The 18594-nt window shown below is 39.2% G+C and overlaps 1 protein-coding gene across 1 annotated transcript in view; it reads left to right on the forward strand.

The window, feature by feature from the left end:
- The window catches only part of LOC117972966 (P protein-like), an 82831-nt gene that overhangs the window by 41701 nt on the left and 22536 nt on the right, over positions 1 to 18594 (forward strand). The window contains 7 exon segments of the mRNA XM_059029675.1: positions 516 to 573; positions 1971 to 2079; positions 5512 to 5637; positions 7936 to 7997; positions 9048 to 9152; positions 13934 to 14027; positions 16261 to 16354. Coding sequence (XP_058885658.1) covers positions 516 to 573; positions 1971 to 2079; positions 5512 to 5637; positions 7936 to 7997; positions 9048 to 9152; positions 13934 to 14027; positions 16261 to 16354 — 648 coding nt within the window.

Below are 18594 nucleotides of genomic sequence, written 5' to 3' on the forward strand. Positions count from 1 at the left end.
ACTCTATATTCAGCAGTGTGTTGATGTATTCACTGTATATTCAGCAGTGCGTTGATGTATTCACTCTATATTCAGCAGTGCGTTGATGTATTCACTCTATATTCAGCAGTGCGTTGATGTATTCACTCTATATTCAGCAGTGCGTTGATGTATTCACTCTATATTCAGCAGTGCGTTGATATGTTCACTCTATATTCAGCAGTCTATGTCTTGGAGCATTTGAAGTAGAGACTTGGACCTTAGTCATGTGTATGATTCATAACTGTGACTGTTATTAACCAGAGTGTGATGATAAGTAAAGTTATATTGTTAGGAGCTTGTCCCTATCCACTGTGTTTTGGATGGGTGACATTAACAATGATATTAATCGGATTTGACTGTACTTGGTTTAACACACAGTGTTATGCAGAACACTGCTGCATCCTGTCAATATATTTAACACAGTGTTTTGCAGAATATATATATATTTGCCAGTGATTTAAACTATGTTCAAATTGGCCTCCGTTATGTTTCAGGCAAATTTCACAAGAAGATAAAAACTGGGAAACTAATATTCAAGAACTGCAAAAAAAGGTAAGAAACAAACTGGGTACTGTGACTTGAGTTTTGAGAGATCTGCTGTACATTGTAACCTCATTGCAATGTGTTGGATGATTCTGATATTAATCAGATACTGTGACTTGAGTTTTGAGAGATCAGTCCTCTCTCACCACTGGTTCCATGAGGAAGTCTGCCTTTTATTAAAGGTAGAGCATTTCAGATGTGACAGTGTTTAGATCCTCTTTATTAAAGGTATTGCGTTTCAGATGTGACAGTGTTTAGATCCTCTTTATTAAAGGTATTGCATTTCAGATGTGACAGTGTTTAGATCCTCTTTATTAAAGGTATTGCATTTCAGATGTGACAGTGTTTAGATCCTCTTTATTAAAGGTATTGCATTTCAGATGTGACAGTGTTTAGATCCTCTTTATTAAAGGTATTGCATTTCAGATGTGACAGGGTTTAGATCCTCTTTATTAAAGGTATTGCATTTCAGATGTGACAGGGTTTAGATCCTCTTTATTAAAGGTATTGCATTTCAGATGTGACAGGGTTTAGATCCTCTTTATTAAAGGTATTGCATTTCAGATGTGACAGTGTTTAGATCCTCTTTATTAAAGGTATTGCATTTCAGATGTGGCCGTGTTTAGATCCTCTTTATTAAAGGTATTGCATTTCAGATGTGACAGTGTTTAGATCCTCTTTATTAAAGGTATTGCATTTCAGATGTGACAGTGTTTAGATCCTCTTTATTAAAGGTATTGCATTTCAGATGTGACAGTGTTTAGATCCTCTTTATTAAAGGTATTGCATTTCAGATGTGACAGTGTTTAGATCCTCTTCATTAAAGGTATTGCATTTCAGATGTGACAGTGTTTAGATCCTCTTTATTAAAGGTATTGCATTTCAGATGTGACAGTGTTTAGATCCTCTTTATTAAAGGTATTGCATTTCAGATGTGACAGTGTTTAGATCCTCTTTATTAAAGGTATTGCATTTCAGATGTGACAGTGTTTAGATCCTCTTTATTAAAGGTAGAGCGTTTCAGATGTGACAGTGTTTAGATCCTCTTTATTAAAGGTAGAGCATTTCAGATGTGACAGTGTTTAGACCCTCTTTATTAAAGGTAGAGCATTTCAGATGTGACACGGTTTAGATCCTCTTTATTAAAGGTATTGCATTTCAGATGTGATAGGGTTTAGATCCTCTTTATTAAAGGTATTGCATTTCAGATGTGACAGTGTTTAGATCCTCTACCTCTGTTTCTGATTCCACTGTCAACCAGAGCCCCTTTTCTTGTCATTATTGTGTGACTCATGTCAGCATCACTTAGTGCTGCATCCCTGGGTTACGCTTGCTAACATTACACACCTCGGTAACATGTAAAGCTGTTTTTTTTTTGTTTTGTTTTTTAATTTTTCTTTCCACAGCACAGAATAACAGACACAATCCTCCTGGTCAAATGCATCAGTGTTCTGGGAGTTGTAATCCTCATGTTCTTTCTCAATTCCTTTGTTCCAGGCATTTATCTTGATCTTGGTAAGTGTCTTGTATTAATATTACTGAGGAAACAGATACTTACATAAACAGATTGTCCTTGTATCTTGACTGCATACTTATAGGGTCCATGTAGTAATTATACGATAAGGCTTCCTTTTTTAAAGTGTTCAGGCAATCCATAATTACAAGATAATAATTAAAAGTAGGTAATTACATGGCTAGCTTTCCATCTGCTCCACTAAATTATGGGAATTATGTTTTTTTTTTAACAAGTAGTAGTTATTTTAAAACACACTTTTTTTCTTTAATATATTAATATATACACATTGGGAATTAGAGATGCATAAAATAGTGTGTTGCCCACAAATATTTCAAAAATACCTCAATGAAATGATAAAATGGCAGTACATAGTTTGTACTACACTCCAGTAAAACTACAGAGATGGGAGTGATTCTAAGAATTTGTGTGTTCTGTGCCGCCTGATACCCGGCACTCTTGGTCAAGCGCTTTGCTTGGACTTGGTCTTGCTCTTCTTCATATGACTCGGTCTTGTCCAATTCTACATTCATTTTGGCTTGGAATTAAACAGAACTTAAATTACATGATTGGTGCATCAAAGTGTTTCTGCCCAAGAATTTGTATACCAGGGATGTGTCAAGCGATCAAGTTCTATGGCATTATTTTCTTTTGAGATGAAAAGGCTACATTTTTGAGACTGGATGCACTCTCCCTCACAAGAATTAGCACAGAGCATTAGTAAATCCTTCTGAGAAAAGTCTATTAAGAAAATCTTACTGACCATTAATTAAAGACTTGTCTCAAGTAATAACAAGAACATGCTATGTTATAAATACTCTGTTGGTGTATCTAGGTGAAAAGATATTTTAAAGATCACGTTTCTTCTCCAAACGTGGTCATATTACTGAAGCTCTGTGTGTAGATGAGGTACAGCAGTAGGGGTAATAATTTAGAGATGCTGTGTATGTTTGGTTTAACTAATAAGATGGCTTGTTTTCTTTTATGCAGCTAGATAACCCATGGTGATCGTTCATCTTTATAAATTCTTTCTTGTATTTGTGCGTGTTCGTGTGTACGCAGACTATGACTGCATGTCTGTGGTCACGTTCCTCCATGCATCTTGGACTTTCCTTACCATACACTCTTGAAGGTGGATGATCATGGTGACCTCATTTCTCATGAGCTTCGGATTGGATTAATACTCTTCCACAGAATTACAGTACTTACCACAACATGTACAGTGGATATGCCCAATTAAATTAGCAAATATGTACTGTAATAGAAGTCTGGAAGAATCTCGACAAACTTTGTAAAAACATATCAAGGTGTAATAAAACAGTGATTGTAAGGCTCAGAGAGGTATGGTAAAGCTTATTAAACATGGTAAACTATGGTCAATGCAGAGCATAACCATGGAACTGTAGAATTACCATGCAAAATGACTGACTGTGGTAAACTTGAGGGGAAGATGCCAGCATGGCATCTATAGCATATACCAGTTTAGACAAGCGTGGGTAAGGAAAATGCTCCTCTAAAACACATCAACACATTTAATACATCGCTAGAGGTGTTATTCATTGAAATAAGGAATATTTACAGGGCCTGTAAATCAATGCGTCAATGTTTTCTAAGCATGTGGTTATCTTCATTTACTCTTGCAGTGATTTCAATAAAAATGCGCCGCTGTAAAGCTAGTTATCGGGGCTTTGTTCATAACTAGCTCCCTGTGTGAGCCTGTGAGATACACCCTAGTGATGTCACACCTAACAGCATATGACCTTTTCCTTGTATTGCTTGGCTAGTGTTTTATGTGCTAAAAACAAAAACGCCACTAACTGTAGAAATTCACACTTCCTTAATGAGATGTCACAATGGCAGATTGTTCTTGCACCCGCGTCTTGGTCATAATTCAAGCATATGCTATCTTTTTAAAATTAATAAGATACAGCATGGGACCCTAAGTACTTTACTTCCGTTAACACTTGTGGTTAATGCTACGATGACTTCATAATGGGCAACAGTTTATACACTTGAAGAACATGTTGGCATTGCCCTGGAAATGACATTAAATTTTCATTAAATAAACCTGCACTGCTGGATTGCGTCTGCCCTTTAATTCTTAGCCATTTGATTCAGCCCTGGTGTAGTGTAGGATGTATGAAAGTTCTCTGGGAAAATCCTCTGCTCAGTCTGTTGCCCATCAGAATCGTACCAACTGCATACAATTTCATTTCATTGTGTGCTCCCCCATGCCAGAGGAAGTCATGCAATCTGGTTTGAATCCTGGGCACACAGTGTCGCCGGGGCTGGGCCCCTAGGGATTGCTTAACTGGTCTTTGCACTCCTAAAGGGTAGAACATTGTCTGTGCAGAGTTTAGCTTATCTCGCCTCGGGGACCCTGTCAGGATGCGAGTGGTGGGAAGGAATGACGGGAAGTCCAAACAGAGGGGCCATGTACAACACAGTTTATTTTCAGTGACAATAGTGACAATGACAATTGTACTGCCAAACTCCTTCCCACGTTATAGGTTAAATTATGATGTTTAGATCAAATAAGAACACCTAGAATAATTCAATAAAATACCAGACCCTTGCAATCAAATGCAAAATTCACCCACTAAAGCAGTTTTTCTACTTGTTCTCCCTGCCTCTGGAATTCCCTGCCTCCAGTTGTCAGAAACTCTAGTACTCTCGAGTAATTTTAAGTGTATTAAAAACATGTTTTTTCCAAGCTTATGGAAAAAAGACATTTTCATATTTTAATAATTAGTATTTTTAATTGTTGTAATTAATGATTGATATTGTAGTTTTGCTTGTTTTTTAAAGCGCTTTGGGATGGCTTGCCATAAAAGACGCTGTATAAAAATAAATTGATTTCCGGTAGTTGATGTTTTTTTGTAAAGTGAAACTGGGTTGAGACCACCGGTAGGGTCCCCCCAGCCACCAGACAGAAATCACCTTTGATTTATGCTGGTCTTAAAATGGATCTAAGAAGCCTGAGTGAAAGGTGGCTCGCCGCTCTGGTAAGTATCTCATGAGGATGCAATGGATCTAAGAAGCCTGAGTGAAAGGTGCCTCGCCGCTGTGGTAAGTATCTCATGAGGATGCAATGGATCTAAGAAGCCTGAGTGAAAGGCCTCACCGCTCTGGTAAGTATCTCATGAGGATGCAATGGATCTAAGAAGCCTGAGTGAAAGGTGCGTCACCGCTCTGGTAAGTATCTCCATGAGGATGCAATGGATCTAAGAAGCCTGAGTGAAAGGTGCGTCACCGCTCTGGTAAGTATCTCATGAGGATGCAGCAGTAAAATCTGAAGCATTGTTTCAGATCAGGTTCAGAAAGAATAGAAAACATGTGTTTTAAGAATTCTGAAATGCACATATCTGCATTACCAAATGGAAAACAAGTGTTTTGCTTTCGTTTTGTGATGTTTGTATTCATGTTTCATGCAGGATGGATTGCTTTGTTTGGGGCTCTGTGGTTGCTGGTTCTAGCTGACATTCAGGACTTTGAGATAATCCTGCACTGAGTGGAATGGGCAACCCTCTTCTTCTTCGGTCCACTTTTTGTGCTGATGGAGGAAGGCACATCACATGGTCTCTGCTTTACACTGTTGCACATGCACAAGTGCACAAGTTACAGGGGAAAGCTGACCCGGATCTTCAGATCCCCTCCAAATAAATAGCTGAATGAATAAACTGCTGCACGGCGATTCTGTGACCAGGAAATGAATTACAAAACATACTAGAAAAGAAAGAAAAAAACTTGCAGTATGAGCTTCAAAAACAATTTCTGTCATTTATTTCTGTTATTTAGTTATTTACTTATGCTGTATCAGCTATATTTAAACAAGATACTGTAAAGCCATAAATATTTGCGACCAAAATATTTGGTGAATCACACACATAACCTATTTTGCTCCAGAAATGTTGGCAACCTGTTAATGTTGATGACCTGATATTCGTGCCAAAAATGGTTACGTTTGTTTGTTTTTTTTCCCATATGTGAAAAACGCATAATAAAAGGCTCATAAATATTTATGGTTTTACAGGATATAAAGTCATATTTACTATTCAGCCTTGCCTCTCATTATTTTGACTGAGTACTGCAGACTTGGCTAATAGTGGAAAATTAAATGCCTCTCAAGAAGACTATTGTTACCTCCAGGGTGCAATGCCCTGTCGGTAACAATAGTCTTCCCTGGGGTCAATAATTTTCCACTATAGCCCTCCTCTCCAGTCCATATTTACTATATACAGTATATACTTCAATGGAAAGATTCCACGCGTTCTAAATACAGTTGAGCTAGAGGCATACAATCTCTGATCACTCCATCAGCTATTATCAAAATGTTGTTTAAAGTAAATGTCAACCTTTTTAATAAGATGTCAATTGAGGAATGGCTAAATCAAAACATCCCAGAAAATACAAGCCCCTCTGAGATGTCTACAGGCGCTGTGAGATGTCTACATGCACTGTGAGATGTCTACAGGCACTGTAAGTTGTACAGCGAGTACTGTCAGACAAACTGACCCGGTTTCTTCATCAAGCTCTTCTGAAGGTCACACTGCTTATGCTGCCCAATTACAAGGCAACTTTCCCGGAAGTATTTTTAATAACTGCTCGATATCTGGAAATATTCAAATCAATTACCAAGGAAAAGACTACTACTACTTATTATTATTATTATTATTATTACAATCTTTTGTTCTCTGTTTTTAAAAACGCTTTTTTGTACTCATTTTATAGAGAAGGTCATTGTTATGGAGGACTATATTTATAGAACGTTCATTGTGGCAGGAAACGTAAAAAATAAATAAATAAGGAAAACATAAATAAGCCTGGGGTTAGGGTAAGGATGAGGGTAAGTAATAGACTTCCCAGAGAGGTCACATTTCTATTTGGGATTCTAGCATAGAAACAACAAACAAATAGAACAACAAATAAATCTCAAGAGGATCTCACGATAGCAAGTGCAGCAGTGTGGAGTAGTGGTTAGGGCTCTGGACTCTTGACCGGAGGGTTGTGGGTTCAATCCCCAGTGGGGGACACTGCTGTTGTACCCTTGAGCAAGGTACTTTACCTAGATTGCTCCAGTAAAAACCCAACTGTATAAATGGGTAATTGTATGTAAAATAATGTGATATCTGTATAATGTGAAATAATGTATAATGTGATATCTTGTAACAATTGTAAGTTGCCCTGGATAAGGGCGTCTGCTAAGAAATAAATAATAATAATAAAAAGTGTGTTTATTCTTAAACCTTGTCAGAGAGCACCAGGACTCTACTGTTTGTCAATGGGCTCAGTATTACCGTGTTTTTTTGGAGTCATAATCCACTTTGTTATAATAAACCCTATTGGCTTACCAGGTTACATAATGCAGCTTGACATCATTGCTTGTTTTGTAAGCCAACAACCTAACCGAGAAATTAATGTTACTGTTGCTCTTTTAATGAAAATGAATTAAGTGTTGTGGTTATTAGGGACATCTATTACAGTTTACTAAAGCAGTTAGTAATCTCTGTGCTTCTCATAAGCACACACACATGGACATAAACATAATCTGTAGTCCCACTGGTAACCAAAACCCGAGTCAAGAGTAAACAAAGATAACGGCTGCCAACTAGAATACAGGACATATGGGTTATTGTATTACTGCCAGGAGCAGGAGACTGCACAGCTAGGCCACATTGAGCAACACATTCAGAGCTCGGTCTGGTACTTTATAGAGATCAGTTAATCCCTCGCATGGGTTCGGCTTGGGTTCAGAATAACATGCCACTTTTTATTGTGAAAAACTGATCCAACACAAAGTGTGGAAATGCATTGATCCAAGTTGCTTTTTGGTTAATTGTTGATTGTTGTAAATCTTTAGGCATTGGCCCAGCTGCAGCTGATTGACTACATTGGAGAGCAGACAGCTGTATTGATAAAGGTAACTGTTAATATAATGCCAAACATGTTGATAACCTTGTCTACCCGCCATCAAGCAAGAACAATAAAATATCACCAATCTGTACAGCAAAAAAATACAGTAGTCATCCAGCATCATAAAAGAAAACTATTGAAAGTTAATCAAGGCCATTTTGACTTCTTCGATTCTCTCTCTGGTGGTTAATTTCCCTTCCCTTTGTGGATACGACGATGTGTCCTACACCAGGGCTTCTGTATCTCAATAATGAACACGCTTTAAAAGCTGTAGAATGTATTACAATGAATTTCAGTCGGATTGATATGTCAGGTTCCGTTTGGACTGCAAGATCTCAATGTGGATAACGATATATGACAACCAGCGCACTCCCCTGATTTCCTTTGTAGAATCTAAAGTCAAAACATAATGAGAGAGGATATCGTGGATCTGTTTCCCCAGTGCAAGCGAACAGAACTGGGGCCGTAATATTCCCATGTAATATTCACCACATGCTCTCCAAGGAAACTGTACGCTTCACTGTCCTCCAGTATGTCAAAGGGCACTGAAGCGTCAAACAGATTGTGTGTGGTTCATATTTATAACAGTCATGCCTTTCCCCTTCGGGGCTGTCTAAAATCGAGATGGTTTCATCTCTGTGAGTTTCTCCGGGTAATAGAAGTCCAAATTGAAAATGTAACTGTACTTGTTTTCCCAGGCCTTTGGGCTTTCCTTCAGCTGCTGCATGTCCTGTAAAGTGCTTTGAGATTGTCAGGCATACAAACACACAGTAAAAGCTGAAGATGTACAGGGGTTGGATCTGATGAGCCTGGAAGATATGTTGCTGTTACCCAGTGATTACCTGCCTCTAATTCCTTCAAGCAGTCGGAAATGAGAATCTGCAGCCAAGACATTTCTCCAGAATGGCTGCCTGTGCTGTCTCGAATACCGAAACTGCACTTTTTATGTAAAAAATACCATCTGTTGAATGCCGTTTGCAAAGCAGATGAATCAGCTGTGGTTACAGACAGTCCATGTTTTGTCCAACAAGGCAATATTCTCTTCTCTCTTTCCTAGGCTGTGCCTGAAGACCAGCGGCTGGCAGTCGCTGTCATCTTGGTGGTCTGGGTTTCTGCTCTGGCATCGTCCCTCATTGACAACATCCCATTCACAGCCACAATGGTGAGATGGAACTAATAACATTGACCACAAGCAGTTAATGCATTTCAAAGAGAAACCAGAGTCTCCCAGACCACCTTGCAACGCTTAAAACAAACACCTTACATTACCTTTGCTGTGTCCCGTGCTGTTCGTTTAAATACATTTGGAACAACATTATAAGGATGTTACACAAGGCAGTTAACTCGAGGTACTATATACTGTAGTGTAATAATTGTACAATGTCTTGATTTCTTTATTTATTGTCATTTGTCTCCAGTCCCCCCCGCAGGTATAATGTGTAGAATACTAATGTTCACACGAGTTCATAAAACCTGCCACAACTGTTTATTTCTCAAGCGTGCAAACACGTGAGCAGAAATGACTGGTACTGTTCCCTGCCTTGTAAAAGTTAATCGCATTAAAAACCAAAAAAAAGCTGTCATTAAGAGGACTGTCAAATTCATTTTAATTGAGACTTGCAGCGGCTACAATATGTGACTTGTTATTCGAATTGCTAAAAGCCCAAGTACATTCAGCCCTGGTGTAAACACATTTGTAATTGTAAACTTTCATGAATGACAGTGCAGTGAAGTGCAGTTTGTTGGGGCAGCCCTGGGTAAGCTCTGGCTTTCAGTAGAACTCCAGTCTCCGGAGTACAGGAGGTGTCTCTTTCAATGATTGATAGCATTGCTTTTTAAATGCACTAATCCAAATGCACCGAATAGAGGCATTTTATATATCATGTAAACCAATACCAATGGTACAGTGTCATTCCTTTTGCAATGCAATGTATTTGGTTGGAAGCAAGCGGTAAAGCGCTGCTAACAAAGTAATTATTCATTTTGTTGTTTTTCTGCCACTGTAGGCCAACCCAGTGTTTTATTTCCATATAAATGTTCATACTGTACATAAACATTCCATAATTTTACATTTTTTTATTTTCTTATTTATAAAATAGACTTTGAAAAAAAAAAGATTCTTTAAATCTTTGGGATTGTGGTCCACAGTGTCGATTGGCCTATCAGTCGTGTATTCCCAAATTAGATAAACATCCTGACTAGGATCTTACATTTCCAAGACTCTTCTCATCTCTGACTGTGGTATGGGTTTCTACTCTCATCACAACACTTGTTTTCCTATACACTGAAATCAAATTGTGTGTGTTGAGTGTTGGTGCGGAGACCAGTCTCAACAATTAAAAACAGCAATCTGCTTTTCTGGATGGAGAACACCTGTTTCCTGGCTTGAGATTCATTTCCCAGTTGTTTGCAGCTGATAAATGATGTATTGTGACATGTGGATGCACAACAGAAATAGCAAGGTGCAGTGTGTGTGAAACAATGCAGGGATTTCAATTACTAAGCATAGGCACCAAGCATTCAGATTGTGCAACAGGCGTGGAAATGGATGCTCGGTGGAGCCGTTGACGTGATCTTCAAAAGAGTTGTGTCTGTCTGATTACATGGTTTCATTTCCTAGTAGCTGTTTTTAATTACATATTCACGCAGGAGAAAGTCTGCTCTCAACCCTTTATTTTTAGCAGAAAAAACAAAAGTAAATAGAGGGATATATCTTTTGTAAAAACTCTTAGATCTTCAATCTGCTTTTTCTATTAGCTTCTGTATATAATGGTGCATGTTAGGTCATGGCACACACACTTCTAGACATAATCTCACTGCTGAGCTCTACCTGTGAACTAACCCTGACACGCCTGTAAGGATCATCGAAGGCTACACAGATACACTGGGGCCCAGCTGCAGTCGTGGGAGTTACTTGTTATTCTACTGGACCTGCCCGGACCAAGGAACAAGGCTTTCATAAAGTGGGGTACATTGTGAGCTGGCATAATAATCTGTGTCTGGAACAACATCAAAACTCACACCAAGAAATGAATCTGTTTCCTCCTCATAGTGGAACAGCGTTCTTAAAGTTCAGCTTCACATACATGCAATTAGGTGGGATATATAAGAAAGGCACTTGAGAGTGAGACAAGCTTACCTGAATCCTCTTCTCCTCCGTATCCGAGCTGTCTCCCAGAGCATTAGGTAACTAATCAATGATCTGGTCTGTGTTTAAAACTAGGTGCCACATGTGTTGTTTCTAACGATCAATGTTTACGCTATAGCTGTGTAACTTTTGACTATTGGAATCAATAAATGGAAACTTGCTAACATAGCGATTGGTATTGCGTGCCCTAGTTTGCAGACATCTCATTGTGTTTCCTGGTGTAGTTGCAGCTGTTGAGCTTGCTGCCTTGTGAAATGGAGACAATGAGGGCCTCTCCGCTTTGTTGACAATTACTGATCTTGAGTACCTTCTGCCTCTGATTGACTGTTGTGATTTATAGAGATGGGCTGTTGTGAATTATTTATCTTCGTGAAGATTGAAGCGCTGGTACATGACTGTTTATAAGGCTATGCTTAGCAACGCCCCGAATTATCTTAATAAATTGCTAATTACTTCCTGTAGTGTGTATAATCTTAGATCTCAGACATTTATTAGTTTTTCAGTTCCTAAAGTTTGTACGAAATTTGATCTTGGAGTGCACTTCAGGAAGACCTGAAGCTTTACTGGAGTTTAAACAAACAGTTGACATCTATGCAGCCGAGATGTTTTTGTTTTGGCCAGTGCTCCTAAATTGTTTCTTGTAATGTAACTTGTTTGTATCGGTTATGCTCATTTGAACTTGTGTGTGTGTGTGTTTTTTGTGGTTTGTATTAAATACCACCTTCTTGACCAGGTCCCCCTGAAAAAGAGAGAGATTTGAACCGCAATGAGACTTTCCTGGTTAAATAAAGCTTAAAAACAAAATAGAATCTTGTGTCAAAGCCTGTCTCGTGTGAGACAGCTGAGCAAGAAAAACAGCCTGCAATAAGTAAAGACTGAAAGTCTTTTCAGTTCTCTTAATGGCTCACTTTGGTATCACTTCAGTTTTCAGAGTGATTTATGCTGTTTGTCTGTAGCTAAAAAATGCCCTGCTTTTTATTGTGTTCCAGTTTGCTGTGTAAAATGACATTGAATCATACTGCAATCTGTTAAAGGCAGGCCAACATTCTGTGTTGTATCGTGGGATGTACTATAGATAGGAGCTACTGTTGAAATTGAAGAGCTGCTTTGTATTGCAGTGGCTCATGTTGTGTGTTTTGTTGAAATTAGCTTGGAAGAGTGATAACAGTATGACATATAAGGCAGCTTTTAAGGAAGGTTTTTTAGCACAGTTGAAGGCAGTACCTGGTTGTTTCTGCTTGTTGACCGTATTTGTTCTCTCTCTGCCTATGCTCATCCATAACACAAAGCTGAAGGAACATGAAGCCACTTTGTGGCTTGGAACTTGGTTTCAGGAGGACAACAGTGGAGACTTGGGGTTTGATATACGGCAAAGTTGCCTCAAACTAGGTCTCCTGGAACCAGGTTTCAAGCCACTGTTCATGAAAAAGTTCTTGTGTGTTTCCTTAGAGCTCCATAGGGAATAAAATCCTAAAACAACCGAAAAAAGAATCCATGGCAAACGTTTCTACTGTCTTTCTCAATGTCTTTATTTTTTATTTTTATTTTTATTTATTTAGTTGTTGCCAATGATTTTACCCCAGTTTTCTCCCCAATTTGGAATCGCCAATGGTGTTATTATTAATCCCTGGTGACTCGGGGAAACGGTGGCTGACACACGCGTCCTCTGAAACGTGTCTCTGCCAAGCCGCCTTTTTTCGTACTGTGGCTCCACAGCGAAGCCATCAGACCTATAGTGCCGGAAGAAAACACAGATCTGAATGGCTCCACAGCAGACCTGCAGGTGCCCTATCGGCTGCAGGGGTCGCTGGTCACGGTGAACTGTGGATTACCCTGCCGACCTAAGCCTTCCCTACCCGGGCGACGCTCGGCCAATTGTGCGCCGCCCCCTAGGAACCCCCGGTCATGGTCTTTAATGACATAGCCTGGATTAACAATTGCTGCGGAGTTCACATGGGGGGAAAACTGTGAAGCTGAGATGTCCTTGTGTTAACGTACGAATAATGTTGTTGTTGTTATTATTACAGAATTGATAGCAGTTAATGATCTTATTTTGATGAGCTGTTTTGAGATGTAAATGCAACTGCTTCACTTTTGATCTAGGACAAGCAGCACCAATGTTACAGGAGTGTCTGACCTTGCTTTCACACACTGTTTGTTTCCCCTGGTGTACAGTTTTAGAATTATCCTACAAGCTTTCCATTGGCAAGATTGCATTTAGACAATAAAACTCTGCTGTTCAGTTTTGTAGACATGAAAGACTTTATGTTCTCTTTATCGCCCTGCAGAATTTGTTATGTAATTTAATTTCGTTTAGCTCTAACAGAAACAGTCTGGATCGCTTAAGACACTGGAAGAACCTATGTTTTACTGAACTGTTACTGCTAATAAAGTGGTCTGGATGTCTAATTACATTTACCCAACAAGTTAATCAACTAGACTCTGCTCAAAAGTAACATTTGAGATGTTTTTTGGGGGGGTGTTATCTCCAGCCTGATAAGAGAATAGATGAGAGTTGAATTTTGAGACTAGCTGGATTGAGATCTCTCTGTACTGTACTGTATCACTGGAAGCATTATTGACTGGACTCATGTGCCTAACAGATCAGCCCAAGTGTGAATGCAAGGGGTCAGTGCCAGAGGAACCTCAAAGCATGGCTTTGTTTCGTCAACAGGGTTTTTAGAAAAAACAAACCGTTATTTCCATGAATTGTCAATAATAATCTGGCAGAATGTTTTCAAATCATTTTAAGCTGCTTTGAAGCTGGTGACTAACTTTCTTTTTGTCCTTGACAGATCCCTGTGCTCATTAATCTAAGTCAGGATGCCGATGTGAACTTACCACTGAATCCTCTCATTTATGCACTTGCAATGGGAGCTTGTCTTGGAGGTAAGAGACAAGCGCTCCTTCCTACATACAGCTCCCACTCTAGCCTGTCACAAGAGAAGACTGGAACTTCCTGTGCAACAAATAGGATGGTTACTGAGGAGATCCAGGCAGGATCACACTATCAGTTATAGACAGGCATTGCAATAGGAGGGTTACTGAGGAGATCCGGGCAGGATCACACTATCAGTTATAGACAGACATTGCAATAGGATGGTTACTGAGGAGATCCGGGCAGGATCACACTATCAGTTATGGACAGGCACCTCAATAGGATGGTTACTGAGGAGATCCGGGCAGGATCACACTATCAGTTATAGACAGGCATTGCAATAGGATGGTTACTGAGGAGATCCGGGCAGGATCACACTATCAGTTATAGACAGGCACTGCAATAGGATGGTTTAGTTACTGAGGAGATCCGGGCAGGATCACACTATCAGTTATAGACAGGCATTGCAATAGGATGGTTACTGAGGAGATCCGGGCAGGATCACACTATCAGTTATAGACAGGCATTGCAATAGGATGGTTACTGAGGAGATCCGGGCAGGATCACACTATCAGTTATAGACAGGCATTGCAATAGGATGGTTACTGAGGAGATCCGGGCAGGATCACACTATCAGTTATAGACAGGCACTGCAATAGGATGGTTTAGTTACTGAGGAGATCCAGGCAGGATCACACTATCAGTTATAGACAGGCACTGCAATAGGATGGTTACTGAGGAGATCCGGGCAGGATCACACTATCAGTTATAGACAGGCATTGCAATAGGATGGTTACTGAGGAGATCCGGGCAGGATCACACTATCAGTTATAGATGGTCACAGCTGCATTCTCTATTTGTCTTGCCAAACCTATTAAAAAAAATAAACATGATGGCATATATGTGTTTGTGTAAGAGAAAATAATAAACCTTAGAGATGTATCTGCCCATTACCAGCCTGCCACAGGTGGACTATTACAGCAGCTAGTTTATTTTTCTGTGGCAGAACCCAAACTGTAATGAGTTCTTATTAGTCGTATTGCTGGCTAGTAGAATCTGACATTATTATTTTCATTCGGCGAGTACCACTTAAAAACAACACCGCTTTCCTGAAGGAAGCAGGAGGGATCCGTCGCGTGGCAGTAAATTGGTATATTTAAAAGCAGACAGGAGAGAGAAAAGAGAACTCGTCGTGACAGCTTTGGATTGATTTGAGGAGCTGATGTTATCATTGCTGAATGAGATTTTTTTTCTCTAATATGTAGTGCAGAAAATTGACTCCTGTTTAAACGGAAGTGGTCTCAAGTTGTGCCGCCCGCAGGCAAACTCTGTGTATGTGTTCTTGTGGGAGGGAAAGCTGAACAGAATGAAGTTGGCAGGCTTGACATGAGCAATTCACAATTTCAAAAAGGGGATCATTCATTATTGTTGGGACACTATGGAAAGACATTGTTGGGACACTATGTAAGATTACACGATTACAATTTCAGAATCAGTAGACATACATTAAGGTCTTCACTGCAGACTTCAAGTGCTGTGTTGATTTGTCTGCGTTTTTAGATTATCACCCTTTTGATTTTTTTAATCCAATACACTTGGGGGGGGGGGGGGGGGGAGGTTATTATAAAAGCTAGCAGGAAACACTTCAGGAGACTGTAAATGGCTGTTCATGGTAGTTTCATTGTGAGCCTTACAGTAAAATGATTGTATTTCTTTCAGAAAAATAAATTGCGTTTTCATTGTACTGCCTCCTTTGGGGTGCATTTAAAAAAGGAATCGAAATGTGTTCTCGAGTCATTTTAATTGCATGTGTTCTAATATTTCAAGCTTAATACAAAGGCAGCATAATGGCCCTTGGTAAATTAGTATGGAGAACATGTAAAACTATCATTACAATGGCAATGTTTACTACTAGCATTGAATAGAGACAAGCTTGTTGCTGATATCTATTGAACATGAAATCATTACTCTTCTAACCTGATTAATTACACCCCACTTTAAACCACGTTGTGTCTTAAATATGTTCAACTTGTAAACACATGCTTCAACATAGCTTACAGTTCATGAGTGTGCAATAGATCTAAACATACAATATAACTAAGCATTACAATTCAACACGGCTTTCCCCTGACAAAGAGAGCCATTTCATTTGTAGTGTTACTTCTACAGTCTTTCATTTCAGGTTATATTGTGTGAGACAGGCAGGTTTTATTATTCACACCAGCTTTGTAATCATTTCTCCAGGGAATGGGACACTGATCGGAGCATCTGCCAATGTAGTCTGTGCTGGGATTGCAGAACAGCATGGGTACGGCTTCTCCTTCATGGAATTCTTCAGGTAAATTGATTTGCCTTCAGGAAATAAGGGCAGGATTCTCCACAAAGCTTACCAAGGATTGTTCTAAAGCAGAACTAACCCTACAGTCCTCTGCTGAATAATTTCCATTCCTTTACTAACCCTACAAAGGAATGGGCTAGTTGAAGAAAGGGCTACCCTTAGGAAAGTTTACTACAGTATTTCTGTAGTTTTCCCATGGTTATAATATCAATTTACCATAGTTTACTCTCTTTTGCCATGTTTATTAATATGCTTTACCATGCTTTCACTGTGCTTTATTACACTTTGCTATGCTTTTAAGGTGGTAAACTTTTATAAGGGGAACCCTCATTTTAATAAAAAGTAAGTTACATGCAGGAACATTGTGTAAAGTAGCATGTTGCTGGTGTATTTTAGCCAGCTTTTTGGTGCTACAGTGGTAGCTGTGGCCAGCTGTAAAGATGGCGAAGTGTGGCACACTAATTGAGGTTAATACGACAAGCTGCTCAAAAAGAACAGGACAGCAACCCTGTGCCATTGTTGTGACAGTCTTGCGTCAGGTACAGTGCTGGGCCACGCTACCACTGTAGCTCTGTTTTACTGAAAGCTGTATACTGATGCACAGTATGTAAAGAGCTTTAACTTTAAGAACATTGAATGGACCCTGCCATGCACGTGAATGCTTTACACTGAAGCTGGCACTCTGATTAGCAGGATGTGAATACCATTCAGTGATAAAGTAGGTCAGCTTGAGGTTTATTTTATTTTTTTCCCAATGCCAGCTAATGAAATTGTTCCAACAATGTTTTTTTCCAGTGACACCTACTAAGCTTGCTACTTAAATAGCATGCAAATAAAGCCATTCATTTTTTCTCAAAGCTGTGATTATGTTTGGTAGAGCAGATGAATTTCAGGAGACTGTATTATCTCATGCATGGGATCTATATTTAAAAGAATAATTCTCCTGGAATGTTAGTCATTATTGAAAGCAGATCACCAGTGAACCAGGACACTGCGTAGTTTACTGTGCACTAACGCTCTGGAACAGAAAAACAGAGAGGAAACTTTTGTCAACACTCTTGTGTGACCTTAGCATTAATAATAATAATAATAATAATAATAATAATAATAATAATCTTTTTTTAAAAATCTGTTCATTTGATGCTTTCTGCTTGCTACGTTACAGTTGTGCTGTTAATTTAATGTATTGGTTCAGGATGCCAATGTTGTCAGTGGCATAAGTCATTCTAACTCGAATGTATTTTAAAAACCATCCGTTTTGAACATTACTTGTGTACCTTAAGGGGTTAAAAGTGAACTGAACTTCCTGCAAGCTTCACTGGGTTGTTGAAGAATCAAGCTGAGATGCTTTTCACAGCATGTATGCTTTGTGCTGTATTTTATCAATCGTGTCTGCTCTTAGATGGGATGCGATTATTAACGGAACAGAATGAAAGGTTAACAACTCCAGATTGAACTGTAAGTCAAGATGATTTCTCTGACATTTATGAATGTTGTGGCACATTGTTTAGTCCAGTGATGGAAAGCTTTCTTAGACAAAGGAAAACAACTTCAGTCCCTGTGTCTTCTCCAAGGAATACACGTTATTTGGATTCCAGGATGTTTCAGTGTGACTGTGTTGCACTTGCATGGTTTATTACTAATTCATGGAATACTCTCAACACATTTTGCCACATGTGGGCCATCTCAGGGCCCCCTTATAATAGATCATTTCAGTTACAAAGTGAAATGAATTGGGATTTGGGATTTGGCCCAGAATGCATAAGTGTGGTGTCCGCATACATTGTAGAACAGATTTTGTGTATGATTTTCAAAATGTGCCGCTTCCACTGTTTTTACTGGGCCTGAGGGTGAGTTGCTTTTCATTTCGATTTACAGACATGGTCTTCATTGCTGTTTTACCAACGCTGTTTGGATTTTGGACAAGGTGTTACAATGATGGAAAAAGTGTGCTGTTAATGTATAATTTTAGTATTAACATGTTACTCTGTTTTGGGGTGGCAGAAAATCTATTTCTGTGAGTAAATATACTAAGAAATAGTCAGACGTTAAGGCTATACCACTGCCTTCTTTCTCCTTTAATGCTTGCTTTGGATTTTAAAAACAAATCAGGAACCCGCTGATGCTTCAAGTACATACAGAGGCGAATCTAAAAGAAAACATGATGGCTGTGAGCTGACCTGACAATGCAATCGCAATGTACAGTAGCTCGGTGTGCTTTGTCACTATGTGAGGGACGT

Source organism: Acipenser ruthenus, chromosome 8, assembly GCF_902713425.1.
Source record: "Acipenser ruthenus chromosome 8, fAciRut3.2 maternal haplotype, whole genome shotgun sequence".
Taxonomy (NCBI): domain Eukaryota; kingdom Metazoa; phylum Chordata; class Actinopteri; order Acipenseriformes; family Acipenseridae; genus Acipenser; species Acipenser ruthenus.